The 20,258-nt window shown below is 49.6% G+C and overlaps 1 protein-coding gene across 1 annotated transcript in view; it reads right to left on the bottom strand.

The window, feature by feature from the left end:
* Positions 1-18,941: 18,941 nt before the first annotated feature.
* LOC140407876 (EEF1A lysine methyltransferase 3-like) overlaps positions 18,942-20,258 on the bottom strand; it is a 36,257-nt gene continuing 34,940 nt past the window's right edge. The window contains exon 4 of the mRNA XM_072495098.1: positions 18,942-20,178. Coding sequence (XP_072351199.1) covers positions 19,766-20,178 — 413 coding nt within the window. The 3' untranslated portion in view covers positions 18,942-19,765. The remainder of the gene's footprint in view (positions 20,179-20,258) is intronic.

The raw sequence follows: 20,258 nt of genomic DNA, 5'->3' as shown, positions 1-20,258 counted from the left end.
TAAAAAGCTGCGGGCAGCATGGTGGTGCAGTGGTTAGCACTGCTGTCTCACAGCGCCAAAGTCCAAGGTTTGATCCCGGCCCTAGGTCACTGTCTGCGTGGAGTTTGCACATTCTCCCCGTGTTTTGCCCCCTCAACCCAAAGATGTGCAGGTTAGGTGGATTGGCCACACTAAATTGCCCCTTAATTGGAAAAAATTAATTGGGTGATCAAAATTTATTTTTAAAAAAAGAATTGCAGGGACCCGGATTCAATTCCGGCGTTGATTGACTGCCTGTGTGGAGTTTGTACGTTCTCCCCATGTCGGCGTGGCTTTCTCCAAGTGCACCGGTTTCCTCCCACAGTCCAAAGATGTGCAGGTTAGGAGGATTGGTCGTGCTAAAATTGCCCAAACCCCTTAGTGTCCAGGGATGTACAGGTTAGGTGGGGCTACGGAGGGCGGGGTGCTCTTTCAGAGGGTCGGTGCTGCCTTGATGGGTTGAATGGTTTTCTGCGCTGTAGAGATTCTGTGTGTGCTTTCTACATAAGGGATCACAGCTGTTCAAACATGGGCTTCACACTTCTATCTCCCCCTCTTTATTTTACAGAGAACTATTCTTCCCTTACAATCCCTTTCTATGCCTAGACTAGCTGACAACATTAAAATTAACATTCTTTACTCACAGTCCAGAGTTGACTCCTATTTGTCTCACCACTCAGACTTGTTAGCCCCCACAACTACTATTATTTTTCTTGCCAAAGTGCGAGTCGCATCAGAAGTGATGGAAAGAGATATTTGGGAGCAGTGGAATGAGAAAGAGATTTGTTCTTGATGGGATTGATCTACATCCGTGTGGAAGCTGTCCCATCACCAGTGCACTCGTGACATGTGCCGTGTAGATGGTGGAGAGGCTTTGAGGAGTCAGCAGGTGAGTTATTTACTGCAAGATTTGCAGCTTCTGATCTGTTCTTGTAGTATTTTCTGGCCAGTTAAGTTTCTGGTTAGTGATAATCTCCAGGATGTTGATAGTGTTCAGTGATTCAAAGATAGTGGTTAGCGGGCAGCACGGTGGCGCAGTGCTTAGCATTGCTGCCTCATGGCGCTAAGGTCCCAGGTTCTATCCTGGCTCTGGGTCACTGTCCGTGTGGAGTTTGCACATTCTCCCCGTGTCTGCGTGGGTTTCGCCCCCACAACCCAAAGATGTGCAGGGTAGGTTGATTGGCCACGCTAAATTGCCCCTTGGAAAAAATAAATTGGGTACTCTAAATTTAAAAAAAAGTGGTTAGCACTGATGCCTGACGGCGCCGAGGACCCGGGTTCGCTCCCAGCCCTGGGTCACTGTCCATGTGGAGTTTGAACACAGGGACATTCTCCCTGTGTCTGCGTGGGTCTCATTCCCAGAACCCAAAGATGTGTAGGGTAGGTGGATTGGCCATGCTAAATTGCCCCTTAATTGGAAAATAAATAATTGGGTACACTAAATTTAAAAGAAAAGTGATTCAAAGATAGTCGTGCTGTTGAATGTCAAGGGGCAATGATTAGATTCTTTAGGCCGACTCCTTCTGTGGTGTGTATTTTACTTGCCATTGATTGGCACAAGGGTGAATGTCTTGCAGATCTTGGTGCGTATGGACGGCTTCAGTCTCTGTGCAATTCTTGATTATAATCAGGAGTGAGCATCACCACTTCTGATCTTATGATGGAGGAAGATCATTGATGAATTGGCTGAATATGGTTGTGCCTAGAACATTACACTGAGGAGCTTGTGCAGCAATGTCCTGCAGATAAGATGATTAGTCTCCAACAACCGCAACCAACACCCTTTGTGCTGGGTATGTCTTCCAACTATTGGAGAGACTTTCCCTGAAAAAACCTTTGGCCTCATTGATGCCACACCCAGTCAAATGCTGCCTTGATGTCAAGGGTGGTTACTCTTGCCTTTTTGAACTGAAGCTGTAATGAGACCTGGAGACGAGTGGCCCTTGTGGGACTCAAACTCAACATCAGTGACCGGGTTGTTGCTGAGTGAGTGCCACTTGCTAGTACTGTCAACAACACCTTCCACCACTTTGCTGGTGTATGACAGAAGGCTGATAGAATTGACCAGGCTCGATTTGTCTGGCTTTTGGTGGGTCATTTTCCACATCTTTGAGTAGATGCCAGTGTTGTAGCTCTACTGGAGCAGCTTGGTTAGAAGTATGTTTAGTTTAAAGACACTAAAACTGGGATGTTGTAGGGGGCCAATGCCTTTGCCGGATCAGGTGTGCTCAGCTGTGTTTAATTCTGCTCACTCCACAATGTGAACACATTTCTACCGACTTCAATTGAAATGAAGAATCAGGAAAGTTCAGGCAGGCTTTTACTTATTGTGCAATATGGCACAAAATCAAGATATGCCTCAACCAAACGAGCCGAATTCCAGAGGGGAGGCGAGAATGATGGCCCTTGGTATCAAAGTAGCATTTCATAGAATCATAGAATTTTCAATGCAGAAGAAGACCATTCGGCCCATCGAGTTTGCACCAGCCCTTGGAAAGAGCACCCTACTTAAGCCCACGCCTCCACCCTATCCCACCAGCCCCACCTAACCTTTTTGGACACTAAGGGAATTTATCATCGCCAATCCACTGAGTGTGACATCAAGGAGTCCTAGCGAAATTGAAGAAAGTGGGAACCAGGGGGGGACACTGTCAGCTGTTTGAGCCATACCCCAGGACATCCCTGCAGGAGTCCCTCAGGCCTGGATCATTTGGAGACCAACCATCATTGTTTCATGACCGTTGCTCATAAAGTCAGAAGTGGTGTTTGTCGATGATTGTACAAAGTTATAAAAACATAAGAGCATCGAAAATACGAGCAGGAGTCAGCCAGATGGCTCCTTGCACCTGCTCAGTCTTTCAGTCACATCATAGTGTTATGGGCCAGGGCGTAGAAACTCCAAAATGTAAAATGAAGCTCACCTGACCTATAACTTTTATGTTGAATTTTGCTAAGATGAGCACAAGAGCCTTCACTTCAGGTGTGATTCATCAGACTTCCTAGGTGCTTTTATCCTAACAATGTTTATTATAAGAATGTAGTTAACATATATTAAACACAGCATGAATTTGTTATCAATTACAAGCATAAAGAAAGCACAAAAGCTACAGTAATCTATGTATATAACCCTTAATGAATCCCCCTTAGCTGTTCCAATTCAATAACAAAATCCAATAAACCAAAACCTCTTTCAAGGGTGTGGCCCAGCACACTAATCACGCATGAATGGATTGGTCCTTTTCCTGAGATTCTGATCCAACCTTCAACCAGCAGATTCAAAACTCCTTCCGGAAAGCAACTCTATCTTTAAAGTTACCAAGGCATAGGGCAGCGCAGTGGTTAGCATAGCTGCTTCATGGCGCCGAGGTCCCAGATTCGATCCCGGCTCTGGGTCACTGTCCGTGTGGAGGTTTCACATTCTCCCCGCGTTTGCGTGGGTTTCACCCCCACAACCCAAAGATGTGCAGGGGAGGTGGATTGGCCACACTAAATTGCCCCTTAATTGGAAAAAAATGAATTGGATAACCTAAATTTTTTTTTTAAAGTTACCGTGGCAGTTTGCCACACCCAATGTGCTTTCAGTTTCCTGGAACAGCTTGAAAATGAAAACAGGGAAACACTGCTTCTCTTCTACAGTTGAAAGCAACAGACTGAAACTCAAAAACCTAAACCCCTCAACTGACAGCCACAACCCAGCTCCACCCACAAATGACATCACTGAAGCCATGCGGTAAGACCAAACCTTTCTTAAAGGGACACTCACATGACAACTAATTTATGTATCAATTCCATTCTTCTGTGCTGTTCCCTTTATTCTCTCGTATCTAAAAATCTGTTGATCTTGGTCATGAATGTATTCTGAATATTCACACCTCTCTGGGGTAGAGAATTCCAAAGATTCACAACCCCCTTGAGTGAAGATGTCAGTCTTAACCAGCTTCTTATCCTGAGGTTGTGACATCAAGTTCAAGATTTTTCTTTTACAAATTTAGAGTACCTGATTTTTTTTTTTTTCAATTAAGGGGCAATTTAGCGTAGTCAATCCACCTACTGCACATCTTTGGGTTGTGTAAGTGAGACCCACGCAGACACGGGGAGAATGTGCAAACTTCACGCAGACAGTGATCTGGAGCTGGGATCAAATTTGGGTCCTTGGTGCCGTGAGGCAGCAGTGCTAACCACTGCACCGCCCTGCTGCCCCAAATTCAAGATTTTTCATTGAGTGGAAACACCTATCATCTACTTTGACCAGCCCTCTAAGAATTTCAATGAGATTACCACTCTTGCTTCTGAACTTCAGAGAATAGAGTGTTATTCTACTCGATCTCTCTTTCTTGCACAGCTCAATGATCCCAGGAATCAATCCAGTGAATCTTCATTGAAGCTCGATAAGGCATGTATTTTTTTTCTTTTTCAGGAGACTAAAACTATAAGGAGTATTCCAGGTGTGGCCTCAGCTGTATGATTCCAACAAGACTTCCTCACTCTAATACTTCAATCCCCTTGTAATAAAGGCCAATCTTTCTTTGATTGCTGTAACTATGTATTAATTTACTTTGATTTGTGTACAAGAACCCTCAATTTCCTCTGGATAACTATTTTGTTCAGTTCCATTTGCTTTCCTCAGGTAATGAAGCAGTCTGTGTCTGCACGCAACAAGACCTTGTCAACATCTGGATCTATACTGATGTGGCGAGTAGTATGTGCACCATATTAGAGCCTGGCAATAACCATCTCCAACAAGAGCGAGCTTAACCACCTTACCTTGAATTTCAATAGCATTACCTTTGAATCCCCCACCATCAACATTTGGTGGTGGTGGGAGGGAGGTACATAAATACTAAAGAAGCAATAGCAAGGCAGAAGCTGTGTATTCTGTAACATCTTGCTCATCTGACACAAGGCCTCTTCACTTCTGACAAGGCACAAGTCATAAATGTCATGGAATACTCTCCACTTGCCTGGATACATACAGTTCCAGCCATGCTCAAGGAAAATGATGCCATCCAGAATAAAGCAATATGTTGGATTGGAACAAATGTCACCACCTTAAACACCCATGGTTTCCACCACTATGACTGCAGTGTGTACCAAGCGCAAGATGCACAGTGACAATTTGACAAGACTTTTTTGATCGGACCTTCCAAACATGCAAACTCTACCAACCAGAAGAACAAGAGCAACAGGTGCATGGGAGCATCTCCAGCTGTAACTTCCACGCCACACACCAACCTGACTTGACAATATATAATTTTGTTTTGTCACTTGGTCAAAGTCCTGGAAATTTCTGCCTAACAGCACTGCAGAAATACCCTCCGCACACAAAATGTTGCAGTCTAAGCCAGGGACTTGTATTACCTTCTCCAGGAAAACTACTGTCCTGATATCACAGTTGTGTTGTAATTCACCAACTGACCACTAGGAGTCTCATTAGTATATAAGTGAAGTCAGAGTCAGGTGACCCCTCCGACTGGCTGGAGAGAGGTTGTTGTGCTTGATCATACTGTTATTCATCTGTTGTTTTGTATATAGTTTACCCACAGTTAATGTTAATAAATCATTTATAGCTTTAGCTACAAGTGTTCTTGTAATATAAATCAGGCCATTACAACTAGGAATGGGAAGTTAATGCTGGATGTGCCTGTGACACCCACAGCTCAAAAATAGGCATGTTAAAAATGTGTTGAGTGATGGTGTGACTCTGATTTTGTGTGGAGTATGACAGTAATTGTGTAAGGACTGTGTGTAGGGCTACTGGGAATTGTGTCTTGAGTGACAGGGTGACTGGGGCTGCATGTGAAGTTGTGGTGTGAACATTTCCCTCTGTAGTATTGTCAATGTTACAATTTTGTTGGTCTCAGTAGGAATCAATTTAATCATTGAGCAATTATGTCAGGACTTCCGATGGCGGCCACGGTGTGAGTGGTCGCACACAGGGCAGCTCCAGCTCAAAAGCATGGAACCAAGCTCTTTTTACCTGAACACGGGAGAAAGTTCGATGGAAAAATGAAGCTGAAGCTTGGAGGAGAAGTTCCCCCGGGTGTGGCATGTCTGCTGGTTACCAAACCCGGCAGAGGGTGAAAAACCAAGGAGTTGGAAGAGACCTGTGGTGCAGCAGTTATTGGAAGAATGGTGGCGGGGGAAAGGCCGGTGCAGGTTTGTAAGCCGCAGAAGGAACAGTTGTTGGCTTTCATCAAGGAAGAGTTCCGTCAACAAAGAAAAGAGATGCAGGAGGACCGATCGACGGGGCTCTGGTACTCCTGAAGGGCTCGATGGAAAGGTCCAAAAAGGGTCTGAAGGCACAGCGGTCGCAGATCTGGGAGAAGAGAGTGATGTTGGACTACAGCTTTGCAAGACGTTGAGAGCAAAGATGGACAAGCAAGAGAACCCGTCGAGAAGGCAGAACCTGCACATCGTCGGCCTGCCTGAAAGAGTGGAAGGCACGAGTGCCATGAGATAAGTCTCGAGGGTGTTGGCAGGGCTTGTGGCGGAGGGAGTGTTAGACAAGGCCACAGAGGTGGATAGATCGCACAGGTCTCTGAGGCAGAAGCCAAGAAAATGTGAGCTGCCACGGTCGGTGATCGTAAGACTCCAAGTTTGTGGGGTAAGAAAAGTTCCTGCAGTGGGCCCGGGAGAAACGGAACCGTGAATGGGAGGGGAACAAGATCCGAATATACCAGGACATTGAAGCTGAACTGGCAAAATGGCGTGCCGGATTTAACAGGGCCAAGGTGGTGCTTTATTGACTGCAGAGCAGGTCCGGGGTGCTCTACCCGGCAACACTGTGGGTGACCTAGGAAGGTCAGGAATATTACTTTGAAATCCCAGAGGCAGCCAAGGCCAAATGCTTCATTAAAGAGCACAAACTGGGGGAGAACTGAACTTTGAGAGATGGGGAGCTGGCACTTTGGCGTTCGGCAGATATGGGTAGAGGGGGGGGGGGGTATTTTCTTCCTTGGTGGAGGGTTCTTGTTGGGTCCATTATTTGTAGCAGGGATAATAAGTTTGTAAGGAGACAGCTGTCCGTCCGTCCCGTGTTCCCTCCCCCTCACTGCCTTTCAGAGGAGGCAGCCTATGGTTTTGGATGTGTTTTTGGGTGGGGGACGGGGAGGTCTGCGGGGAGCCTTCTATATAGATCGAGGAGGAGAGTGTTGGGGGGTAGGAGGAGTGGGGGGGTTAGTAGGAGGAGGCTTTGGACAAGAGTTGCCAGGATGGCAGGTAATGCTCGTGAACGGAAGTGAGGTGGGGGAGATGCCATGAGGGATGGCCGAGGAGAGGGAGATGCAACATGGCATGGTTGGAAAAGAAGCATGGTCAGGGGTGGAGAAGAGGGCCATCTTTGATGGGCCCGTTACAGGGTGAAATTAGAGGAGGTAGAGCCGAAAGAGGAGGATGGTAGAGGGGAATGGAGGCGTATGCCTTCGATAAAGCCTATATTTTGGAATGTGTGAGGGTTCAATGGGCCGGTGAAGAGATCTCATGTCTTCGCGCACCTTAGGAGTTTGAAGGTGGAGGTGGTCTTTTTGCAGGAGACGCACCTCTGCATGAAAGACCAGGTCAGAAAGGGATGGGTGGGTCAGGTATTCAACTTGGTTTGACTCGGCGAGGTGGGGGGGGGGGGAGCGTTTTGATGAGCAAAAAGATGGGGTTTGTGAGTGTGAAGGAAGTGAGGGACCCGGGTGGGAGATATGTGTTGGTGAATTTTTATTTTATTTTTAAAATTTTTATTCTCCATTTTCACATTTTCTCCCACATTTACATCCATCAACAATAAACAATAACCAGCAAGATATGTCAGTCCCCATAATAACAACAACGATCCCATCTACCCACCAACCCCCAAACCTCAACCCGCATGTTTACATAAACAAATGACAAAAATAAATCCGGGATTACCCGTAGTCACCCTTAATCTTACACAGCTCCCACCCCCCCACCCCAGGTCTCCAGCTCCTCACGTCCACTGCCTCTTGTAAAACTCCTCCCCCTACCCTCGGTTCCTTCCCCCCCCCCCCCCCAACTTTCCACCCCGGCTAGACCACTCGGACCCTGTTCTGCCAGCCTCCGATGGCCGCAGCCCCTCCTCCCACCTCACTCCCATTCACTGGCCGGCACACACCGGCCAGCGTGGAGGCCCCCGCCCGGGTCCCTTTCCCACTTGCCCGGCCCCAGGAAAGCCCAAAGATCCCCTTTTAGCACACACACCCCGCCTATCCACCTACACCCCAAAGAACTCTCATTTTGAGTGAAAGTCCCGTCCCTTCCCTTGTCCAAATATATACCACCTTGGCTCCTTTAATCTCTACACCCGCGCGCAGTGATACAAAAAAGAAGAAAATACAGTCATGCGGTTACATCGGCACATGGCCATTTCTCAATTTGTCAGTTCTGCCACAGTCCTTCTGCTTTCGCAAACTCCTCCGCTGCTTCTGCCGTTCCAAAATAAAAGTCCCTGAGCTTGTAAGTCATCCTCAGCTTCGCTGGATATACAATGCCGCACCGCACCTTGCTAATGTACAGTGCCCTCTTCACCCGGTTGAAGGCAGCCCGCCTCCTTGCCAGCTCCACCGTAAAGTCCTGGTATACACGTATACCAGCTCCAGCCCACTGCACCACCCGCTTCTGCTTGGCCCAGCTCAGAACCTTCTCCTTCACCCTGTACCTACGGAAGCACAGAGTCACTGCCCTTGGCGGCTCACTCGCCTTTGGTACAGGCCTCCACGACCGATGAGCCCGATCCAGTTCATATCGGGAGGGGTCCTCCCCCTCCCCCAGTAGTTTTGCCAGCATCGCGGCAAAATACTCAGTCGGCTTCGGTCCTTCAACTCCTTCGGGCAGCCCCACAATCCTCAAATTCTGTCGCCTGGATCTGTTTTCCAGGTCTTCCATTTTTCCTCGCAGATCCTTGTTAGTATCCATCACCTTCCGCATCTCTTTCCCCATCGAGGCAAGTTGATCACCGTGCTGCAATAACGTCTCCTTCACTTCCTTCAGCGCCTCCCCTTGCTCTCGCATCTCTGTCACTGCGCTCGCCACCTCCGTCCTCACCGGGGAAACCGCCTCCTCCACCAGCACACTCAAGACCTCCCTCATCTCCTTCCTCACCGTCTCCATGCATTCCGCAATCTGCGCCAACTGCTTTTCAAATTCCGTAGCCATCACCTTGGTTATTTCTTCCGCCGTAAGCAGTGCGGCCTTCCCTGGTGCTCCAGCCTCCATTTTTCCTGGTGACCCCACGGTGACCTTTCCACTCCCCGACGGACCTCCAGCTGTTTTTTTTTCGGCCGTTTTTTTGCTCACCCTCGACATTTTTCTTTGGGGTTTTTTTCCCTCCTGTGTCTTCTCAGTGCCTCCTCCGTGCCTTCTCCCTTCTTCTGCCGCCTCCGCGGACCCTGGGACCGGGCTTAAAACCCCGAAATTGCTGTTCCCGAGCGGGGGCTCTCCATTGTGCGGTCGCCTCCCGCCCGCTGTCACCGGAAGTCGTGTTGCTAATTTATACGCGCTGAATTGGGATGATGTGGTTTGTGAGGGGGTTGCTGGGAGCGATCCTGGATTTGACCGCGCACCAGTTGATTATGGGAGGAGACTTCAACTGTGTGCTGGAGCATGTCTGTGTGGAGTTTGCACATTCTCCCCGAGTCTGCATGGGTTTCACCCCCGGAACCCAAGGATGGAGGGGCTGGTATAGCTCACTGGGCTAAATCGCTGGCTTTTAAAGCAGACCAAGGCAGGCCAGCAGCACGGCTCAATTCCCGTACCAGCCTCCCCGAACAGGCGCCGGAATGTGGCGACTAGGGACTTTTCACAGTAACTTCATTTGAAGCCTACTTGTGACAAGTGATTTTCATTTCATTTTCATGTACAGGTTAGGTTGATTGGTGACGCTAAATTGCCCCTTTATTGGAAAACAATAATTGGGGACTCTAAATTTATTTTAAAAAACATCCTAACCGTGTGCTGGATCAGAGGGTGGACAGGTCGAGCTCCAGGTCAAGGGAAGGCTGCGCGAGGCAAAGGAGCTGGGAGAGTTCATGGAAAGGATTGGCATGGTGGATCTGTGCCGTTTTAAGAACCCGGGGGGGGGGGGGGGGGGGGGGGGGGACTACCCCTTCTCGCACATATATAAGGTATACTCCAGAATTTACTTTTTTTTTTTAAATAATATTTTATTGAAAATCTTTGGTCAACCAACACAGTACATTGTGCATCCTTTACACAACATTGTAACAATACAGATAATAATGACCTTTTTAAATTTAAACAAAAACAACAACAAATAAATAAATATTAAATAACAAAAACAAAAAAAATAAAAATAAAAACTAGCCCTAATTGGCAACTGCCTTGTCTCAGGCCACCCCCCCCCCCCATCCCCCCCATCCCTCCCCCCCCCCCCCCCCCCCCCCAAGTCCTGGGCCGCTGCTGCTGCCTTCTTTGTTCTCCCCTATCTATCTTTCCGCAAGATATTCGACGAACGGTTGCCACCGCCTAGTAAACCCTTGAGCCGACCCCCTTAGGACGAACTTAATCCGCTCTAACTTTATGAACCCCGCCATATCATTTATCCAGGTCTCCACCCCCGGGGGCTTGGCTTCTTTCCACATTAGCAATATTCTGCGCCGGGCTACTAGGGACGCAAAGGCCAAAACATCGGCCTCTTTCGCCTCCTGCACTCCCGGCTCTTGTGCAACCCCAAATATAGCCAACCCCCAGCTTGGTTCGACCCGGACTCCTACTACTTTCGAAAGCACCTTTGTCACCCCCATCCAAAACCCCTGTAGTGCCGGGCATGACCAAAACATATGGGTATGATTCGCTGGGCTTCTCGAGCACCTCGCACACCTATCCTCCACCCCAAAAAATTTACTGAGCCGTGTTCCAGTCATATGTGCCCTGTGTAATACCTTAAACTGAATCAGGCTTAGCCTGGCGCACGAGGACGACGAGTTTACCCTGTTTAGGGCATCTGCCCACATCCCCTCCTCAATCTCCTCCCCTAGCTCTTCTTCCCATTTCCCTTTTAGTTCGTCCATCATAGTCTCCCCTTCGTCTCTCATTTCCCTATATATATCCGACACCTTACCGTCCCCCACCCATTTCTTTGAGATGACTCTGTCCTGCACCTCTTGTGTCGGGAGCTGCGGGAATTCCCTCACCTGTTGCCTCGCAAAAGCCCTCAATTGCATGTACCTGAATGCATTCCCTTGGGGCAACCCATATTTCTCGGTCAGCGCTCCCAGACTCGCAAACTTCCCATCCACAAATAGATCTTTCAATTGCGTTATACCTGCTCTTTGCCACATTCCATATCCCCCATCCATTCCCCCCGGGGCAAACCTATGGTTGTTTCTTATCGGGGACCCCCCCAGTGCTCCGGTCTTTCCCCTATGTCGTCTCCACTGTCCCCAAATCTTCAGTGTAGCTACCACCACCGGACTCGTGGTATAGTTCCTTGGTGAGAACGGCAATGGGGCTGTCACCATAGCCTGCAGGCTGGTCCCCCTACAGGACGCCCTCTCTAATCTCTTCCACGCCGCTCCTTCCTCCTCTCCCATCCACTTACTCACCATTGAAATATTAGCGGCCCAATAATACTCACTTAGGCTCGGTAGTGCCAGCCCCCCCCTATCCCTACTACGCTGTAAGAATCCCTTCCTCACTCTCGGAGTCTTCCCGGCCCAAACAAAACCCATGATACTCTTTTCTATCCTTTTGAAAAAAGCCTTCGTGATCACCACCGGGAGACACTGAAACACAAAGAGGAATCTCGGTAGGACCACCATCTTAACCGCCTGCACCCTCCCTGCCATTGACAATGCTACCATATCCCATCTCTTGAAATCTTCCTCCATCTGTTCCACCAACCGCGTCAAATTTAGCCTGTGCAATGTGCCCCAATTCTTAGCTATCTGGATCCCCAGGTAACGAAAGTCTCTTGTTACCTTCCTCAACGGTAGGTCTTCTATTTCTCTACTCTGCTCCCCTGGATGCACCACAAACAGCTCACTCTTCCCCATGTTCAATTTATACCCTGAAAAATCCCCAAACTCCCCAAGTATCCGCATTATTTCTGGCATCCCCTCCGCTGGATCCGCCACATATAGTAGCAGATCATCCGCATATAAAGATACCCGGTGTTCTTCTCCTCCCCTAAGTATTCCCCTCCATCCCTTGGAACCTCTCAGCGCTATCGCCAGGGGCTCAATCGCCAGTGCAAACAGTAATGGGGACAGAGGACATCCCTGCCTTGTCCCTCTATGGAGCCGAAAATATGCCGATTCCCGTCCATTCGTGACCACACTCGCCACTGGGGCCCTATACAACAGCTGCACCCATCTAACATACCCCTCTCCGAACCCAAATCTCCTCAACACCTCCCACAGATAATCCCACTCCACTCTATCAAATGCTTTCTCGGCATCCATCGCCACTACTATCTCCGTTTCACCCTCTGGTGGGGCCATCATCATTACCCCTAACAACCTCCGTATGTTCGCGTTCAGCTGTCTCCCCTTCACAAACCCAGTTTGGTCCTCATGAACCACCCCCGGGACACATTCCTCTATTCTCATTGCCATTACCTTGGCCAAGACCTTGGCATCTACATTGAGGAGGGAGATTGGTCTGTAGGACCCGCATTGTAGCGGATCCTTTTCCTTCTTTAAAAGAAGCGATATCGTTGCTTCTGACATAGTCGGGGGCAATTGTCCCCTTTCCTTTGCCTCGTTGAAGGTCCTCGTCAGTAGCGGGGCGAGCAAGTCCAAATATTTTCTGTAAAATTCAACTGGGAATCCGTCCGGTCCCGGGGCCTTTCCCGTCTGCATGTTCCTAATTCCTTTCACCACTTCTTCTACCGTGATCTGTGCTCCCAATCCCATCCTTTCCTGCTCTTCCACCTTGGGAATTTCCATCCGATCCAAAAACTCCATCATTCTCTCCCTCCCATCCGGGGGTTGAGCTTCATACAATTTTTTATAAAATGTCTTAAACACTTCATTCACTCTCTCCGCTCCCCGCTCCGTCTCTCCATCTTCGTCTCTCACCCCCCCTATTTCTCTCGCTGCTCCCCTTTTCCTCAATTGGTGTGCCAGCAATCTGCTCGCCTTCGCTCCATATTCATACTGTACACCCTGCGCCTTCCTCCATTGTGCCTCTGCAGTGCCTGTGGTCAGCAAGTCAAATTCCACATGCAGCCTTTGCCTTTCCCTATACAGTCCCTCCTCCGGTGCTTCCGCATACTGTCTGTCCACCCTCAGAAGTTCTTGCAACAACCGCTCCCGTTCCTTACTCTCCTGCTTCCCTTTATGTGTCCTTATTGATATCAGCTCCCCCCTAACCACCGCCTTCAACTCCTCCCAGACCACTCCCACCTGAACCTCCCCATTGTCATTGAGTTCCAAGTACTTTTCAATGCATCCCCTCACCCTTAAGCACACCCCCTCATCCGCCATTAGTCCCATGTCCATTCTCCAGGGTGGACGCCCTCTTGTTTCCTCCCCTATCTCCAAGTCTACCCAGTGTGGGGCATGATCCGAAATGGCTCTAGCCGTATATTCCGTTCCCCTCACCCTCGGGATCAATGCCCTACCCAACACAAAAAAGTCTATGCGTGAATAGACTTTATGGACATAGGAGAAAAACGAGAACTCCTTACTCCTAGGTCTACTGAATCTCCACGGGTCCACCCCTCCCATCTGCTCCATAAAATCCTTAAGCACCTTGGCTGCTGCCGGCCTCCTACCAGTCCTGGACTTCGACCTATCCAGCCTTGGTTCCAACACCGTGTTAAAGTCTCCCCCCATTATCAACTTTCCGGTCTCTAGGTCTGGGATGCGTCCTAGCATTCGCCTCATAAAATTGGCATCGTCCCAATTCGGGGCATACACGTTTACCAACACCACCATCTCTCCCTGTAATTTGCCACTCACCATCACGTATCTGCCCCCGTTATCCGCCACTATAGTCTTTGCCTCGAACATTACCCGCTTCCCCACTAATATAGCCACCCCCCTGTTTTTCGCATCCAGCCCCGAATGGAACACCTGCCCTACCCATCCTTTGCGCAACCTAACCTGATCTATCAGTTTCAGGTGCGTTTCCTGTAACATGACCACATCTGCTTTAAGTTTCTTAAGGTGTGCGAGTACTCGTGCCCTCTTTATCGGCCCGTTAAGCCCCCTCACGTTCCACGTGATCAGCCGAGTTGGGGGGCTTCCCACCCCCCCCCCCCTTTCCGGTTAGCCATCATCTTTTTCCAGCTTCTCGCCCAGTTCCCACGCAGCTGTATTTCTCCCAGACGGTGCCCCCCCGCCCATCCTTTCCCGTACCCACTCCCCCCTTTCCCCAGCAGCAGCAACCCAGTAATCCCCCCCCCCCCCCCTAGCGTAATTACTCCCCCCATATTGCTCCCAGAAGTCAGCAAACTCTGGCTGACCTCGGCTTCCCCCCGTGATCACGGCTCGCCCCGTGCGGCGCCCCCTCCTTCCTGCTTCTCTATTCCCGCCATAATTATCATAGCGCGGGAACCAAGCCCGCGCCTCTCCCTCGGCCCCGCCTCCCATGGCCAACGCCCCATCTCCTCTCCCTCCCCCCATCACCACCTGTGGGAGAAAGAAAAGTTACCATACCGCAGGATTAATCATACAATCCCTCTTCGCCCCCCCCCCCACTCGTCCCACCACTTTGTCCAAACGTTCATTTTCGTAGTCCAATCATTCCAATTTTTCTTCTACAATAAAAGTCCACGCTTCATCCGCCGTCTCAAAGTAGTGGTGCCTCCCTTGATATGTGACCCACAGTCTTGCCGGTTGCAGCATTCCAAACTTTATCTTTTTTTTGTGAAGTACCGCTTTGGCCCGATTAAAGCTCGCCCTCCTTCTCGCCACCTCCGCACTCCAATCTTGATAGACGCGGATCACCGCGTTCTCCCATTTACTACACCGAGTTTTCTTCGCCCATCTAAGGACCATTTCTCTATCCTTAAAACGGAGAAATCTCACCACTATGGCTCTGGGAGCTTCTCCTGCTCTCGATCCTCGCACCATAACTCGGTATGCTCCCTCCACCTCCAACGGACCCGTCGGGGCCTCCACTCCCATTAACGAGTGCAGCATCGTGCTCACATATGCCCCGACGTCCGCCCCCTCCACACCTTCAGGAAGGCCAAGAATCCTCAAGTTGTTCCTCCTTGCGTTATTTTCCAGTGCCTCCAACCTCTCCACAGATCGTTTCTGGTGTGCCTCCTGTATCTCCGACTTCACCACCAGGCCCTGTATGTCGTTTTCATTCTCTGCTGCTTTCGCCTTCACGACCCGAAGCTCCTGCTCCTGTGTCTTTTGTTCCTCTTTCAGCCCTTCAATCGCCTGTAATATCGGGGCCAACAACTCTTTCTTCATTTCCTTTTTTATCTCCTCCACGCAGCGTTTCAAAAACTCTTGTTGTTCAGGGCCCCATATGAAACTGCCACCTTCCGACGCCATCTTGGTTTCTGCTTGCCTTCTTTGCCGTTGTTCCAAAGGATCCGCTGCAATCCGGCCACTTTCCTCTCCTTTTTCCATCCGTGTCCAGGGGGAACACCCTCCTGGTTTACCGCACGGTGTTTTCAGCTGTTAAAATTGCCGTTGGGCCTCCTATCAAGAGCCCAAAAGTCCGTTTCACAGGGAGCTGCCGAAACGTGCGACTCAGCTGGTCATCGCCGCACCCGGAAGTCATCAGAATTTACTTTTTTGTGGTGAGCCGTGAGGTGCTGGTGGGGGTGGAGAGTACGCGGGGAAAGTAATTTCGGACCATGCGCCCCATTGGCTGGTGGAGGTTTGGCTGAGATGAGGATGGGAGCAGAGGCCGGGGTGGAGATTCGGGGTTGCTAGCAGACGGAGGGTTTTGTGATGAGGTGTGGTCGGTGATTAAAGACTATGTGGGGTTGAACCAAAATGGGGAGGTGTCGGCAGCCATGTTCTGGGAGGTACTGAAGGCAGTGGTTTAGGGGGAGATTATCTCATTCAAGGCACATGAGGATAGGAAAAGGAGGGAGGAGTACGAGCGATTATTGGGCGAAAAAGTTGAGGTGGACTGAGTATTCGAGGGTGCCCACCGTGGATGGATTGGCGAGAATTTGATAGGTTGACGACGGGGAGGGCATTGGGGCAGCTGTGTAGGATGAGGGGGGGTGCAGTATGAATATGGGGAGAAGGGAAGTTGTATGTTGGCACATCAGTTACGGAGGCAGGCTGCGACCAGGGATATTTTGAGGCTAGGGACCAGGGAGGCAGTGTCAGAGACGGGGACGATAAATGAGACGTTGAGGGAATATTACAAGGAACTGTACTGGGTGGACCCGGGGGGCGAAGACGGGCGGTTCTTAGACAGGTTGGAGTTCCCGCGGCTGGAGGAAGAGAAGAGGCAGGTGCTGGAGGAGCCTTTACTGCTGAGGAAGGTAATGGAAAGCATAAGGGAGATGAAGCCAGGAAAGGCCCCGGGAGCGGACGGTTACCAAAAGGAATTTTATGAGGAGTTTGCAGTGGAATTGGCACCGCATTTGCTGGGGGCATTCAACGAGGCGCTGGAGAAGGGGGAGCTGCCGGAGACGATGATGCAGGTGACGATTACATTGATACCAAAAAAGGGAAAGGACCCTTTAGAATGTGGGTCATACAGGCCCATATCATTGTTAAACATGGATGTAAAAGTGCAGGCCATGTTTGTGCTGGGGAGGTTGGAAGGATGTGTCCCGGGGGTGGTTGTGGAGGACCAGACAGGCTTCGTAAAGTGCAGGCAGCTCTCCAGTAATATAAGGCGATTGTTGAACATGATTATGCCTCCATCGAGAGGACGGGTACCGGAAGTAATGGTGTCCATGGATACGGATAAGGCATTTGACGAGTTGGTGTGGTGATACCTTTTCGAGGTCCTGGGAAGGTTTGGGTTTGGGCCGAAGTTTGTGGCATGGGTGCACCTCTTGTATGTGGCCCTGGTGGCGAGCGTACGGACCAATGAGATGAATTCACAAGTTTCAGGTTGCACGGGGGAACGAGACAGGGTGCCTGCTGTTGTCGCCACTGTTCGCGCTACCGATAGAGCCCTTGGCAATGGCCCTTAGGGGGTCGGTGGAGTGGCAGGTGATTAGAAGGGGGAGCAGGGTGTACCTAATGTCACTATGCAGACGACCTGCTTCTGTACCTGTCGGACCCGCTGGAGAGCATGGGGAGAATTATGGGCCTATTAGAGAGGTTTGGGGCTTTCTCAGGATACAAGCTGAACGGAGGGAAAAGTGAGGTGTACCCAGTGAACAAATTGGATCGGCGAGTCAGCCTTGGGGGGGGGGGGGGGGGGGGGGGGGGCAGGGGGGCTACCATTCAAGGTAGCCAAGGAATAGGTTCCGGTATTTGGGGATCCAGGTGATGGGAGATTGGCGACATTGCATAAATGGAACCTAACAAAGCTGCTGGAGGAGATTAGGGAGGATTTTAAGCAGTGGGATACGCTGCACCTGACTGGCAGGAAGGCCCAAGTGGTCAAAATGAATGTCCTGCCAAGGTTCTTATTCATATTCCAGACTCTCGATTTCCGTACCAAAGGTCTTCTTTCGGAAGTTGGATACGGTTATTTCAGAGTTTGTGTGGCGGGGAAGGTGCCAAGGGTAAAGAGGGCCGTGTTGCAGAGGCAGAAGGGGGGTTGGCGTTACCAAACTTGTTGCATTATTATTAGGCGGAGAAGATGAGGTGGTGGTGAGAAGGAGAGGGGGCAGAATGGGTTAAGATGGAGAAAGAATCCTGTCAGGGGTCCAGCCTGAGGGCTATGGTGATGGCGGTGTTGCCGCTGGCGCCAAGGAGAAATTCGGAGAGCCTGGTTGTACAGTCCACAATTAAAATGTGGAACCAGCTGAGGAGGCATTTTAGGATTAAGGGGATGTCGATGTTAACACCGTTGTGTGAGAACCATAGGTTTAATCTGGGGGGGGGATGGTATGGAGAGAGGAAATGGAGAGAGGTGGGGTCGATCAGGGCGAGAGATTTGTACCTGGAAGCGAGGTTCACAAGCATAAAGGGGCTGAGGGAGAGGGTAGAGCTCCCGAGAGGAAGTGAATTTAGATATTTACAGGTAAGGGACTTTTCATGGAAGGTGTGAAAGGGTTCCCCAAGATGCCGAAGTATACCCTATTGGAATAGTTGCTGCTTCTGGACGTGGATGGGGTGGACAGGATTGGGGACATGTATGGATGGTTAGAAGAGCAGGGAGGTGAGCAGGTGGTGAGGATTAAGAAGTGGGAAGGGGAGATAAATTGGGGAGTGTGGAGTGAGGCATTAAGCAGGGTGAACTCGACCTCCTCGTGTGCGAGAATGAGCCTGATACAGTTTAAGGTGGTGCACAGCGTGCATGTGACTTGGGCGAGAATGAGTGGGTTCTTCCAGGGAGTGGTAGACGAGTGCGAGAAGTGTGGGCGAGGACCAGCGAACCACGTACATATGTTCTGGGGCTGTGAGAAGTTGGAGAGATACTGGGTGGGGGTGTTCGCGACACTAACAAAGATTGTTGGGGGGGGGGGGGGGGGGGGGTTCGGGCCGGACCCTATGGTGGCGATCTTCGGGATATCGGAGAAGCCGAAGCTGATGGAGGGGAGGAAGGCTGATGTCGTGGCCTTTGCCTCTAATTGCCTGGCGGAGACTCTTCTTGGAATGGTCGTCAGCAACACTGCCAGGGTGGCGGCCTGGCTGGGGGACCTGTATGACTTCCTCCGGGTGAAGAAAATCAAGCATGAACTGAGGGGCTCAGCAGAGGGCTTTGAGGCAAGGTGGGGGCTGTTTGTGGCCATGTTTGAGGAGCTGTTCGTCGCAGGGGGGCGGGGTGGGGGGGGGGGGGGTGTGAAAGTGTGACAAAACCTGTACATACTGTTAAGCTGTAAACACACGTCTATGCGATGGAAACAGTTTTATTTCATTATTTTTCTTTATTGAAAGAGGTTACAATATTAAATATAATGGGAAGCAGGGTTAACCTGACATTGCAGTGACACCAACTCAATTTCATTTAGCACAAACTAATCTCAGCAGTTCTCAAAACACAGCCTCTGGCACAAAGCACGGTCTAATTTGCATGATTGGTAACATTTAGTTTTTGGTACTTGGAGCTGGAAATACTAATGCCAGTTGTTAAATCTATAGCTAAGATGGTGTTAGTATAACGTCTCTTTTTCACAAAGACAGATTAACTAATGATAGTAACTGTTCAACCTCTCCCGCCCTCTGGGGTGAAATTGGTATTTTTAAAACAATTTCTTTAGCAAGTAGTCTATTTATTCTGATTTATTAGGGTGATTATTGCTGAAGCAGCAAAGCATAGAGTGAAGATGTACTCCCCACCTGTTTTAAATCAAAGGTGGAAAGAATGGAGTTAATGATATGTGTGTGAGACTGAAAAATGCAAGGGGATTACTCAGTGACAATTTTGTGAGTGGCATTCTGACAGCTGATTCCGAGAACATAACTGCTAGCCTTGTTTTACCCTGTACGGTCCAGGTTATGTGACTCCCTAGAAATTCACTCATCTCCCACCATGAAGTTCGCTAACCATTGAATCAAGAAACCAGAGACCTGAAGGAGCTTGCTGGGCAGAACTTGAACCTGTGTGTCACCGCCTTGAATACAACAGCGGGAGCAGAAAATAGTTTGAAAAGATATAATAACAATTTCCTCAAACTTTAGATTCACTGGTAGTGAAACTCTGCCACAAGCAGGAAGAACCCACCCCGAATTTACATCAGCTTCTCTATGCCATCCACGGGATCTATCTTGGTCACCTTGAAAACATTGATTTCTTTATCTGCAGTCCTATGAACAATTTCCGTTTTAAAATGTTGCGGGAGGAGCTTCTCATGAAAACCAATGGCTCCCATGCTCTCGCGCATCTTGGAGCATATGTAAATGACAGTATTTTGGTTGCTCAGATGCTGCAGGGTCTGTATCAGAGCGGGAAAGTCCCGTGAGCTGTAGACAATATCTGAACCCAGGATGAAGTCGAAGTTTGTAGGAAACTGATCCTGGTTTTCACCCCAAACAAGGGCAGCCACCTTTGCCTGCTGCTGAATGGGTCCGGGGATGTTGTTGGTGACGTTGAACTTTATTTGATCCAGAACCATTGATTGATCTGTCAAGGTTACATCTCCACCTGCCAAAAGAATTGGAAATGGTAACAAAGCATATTCACATTGCTTCCTCTTGTCTTTGGCAGCAATTATGTGGCCAAAC

The sequence above is a fragment of the Scyliorhinus torazame genome, chromosome 2 (genome assembly GCF_047496885.1).
Source record: "Scyliorhinus torazame isolate Kashiwa2021f chromosome 2, sScyTor2.1, whole genome shotgun sequence".
In the NCBI taxonomy this organism is placed as follows: Eukaryota; Metazoa; Chordata; class Chondrichthyes; order Carcharhiniformes; family Scyliorhinidae; genus Scyliorhinus; species Scyliorhinus torazame.
Note: the sequence above shows the minus strand (reverse complement) of the source record. Positions and strands in the feature narration are given on the sequence as shown.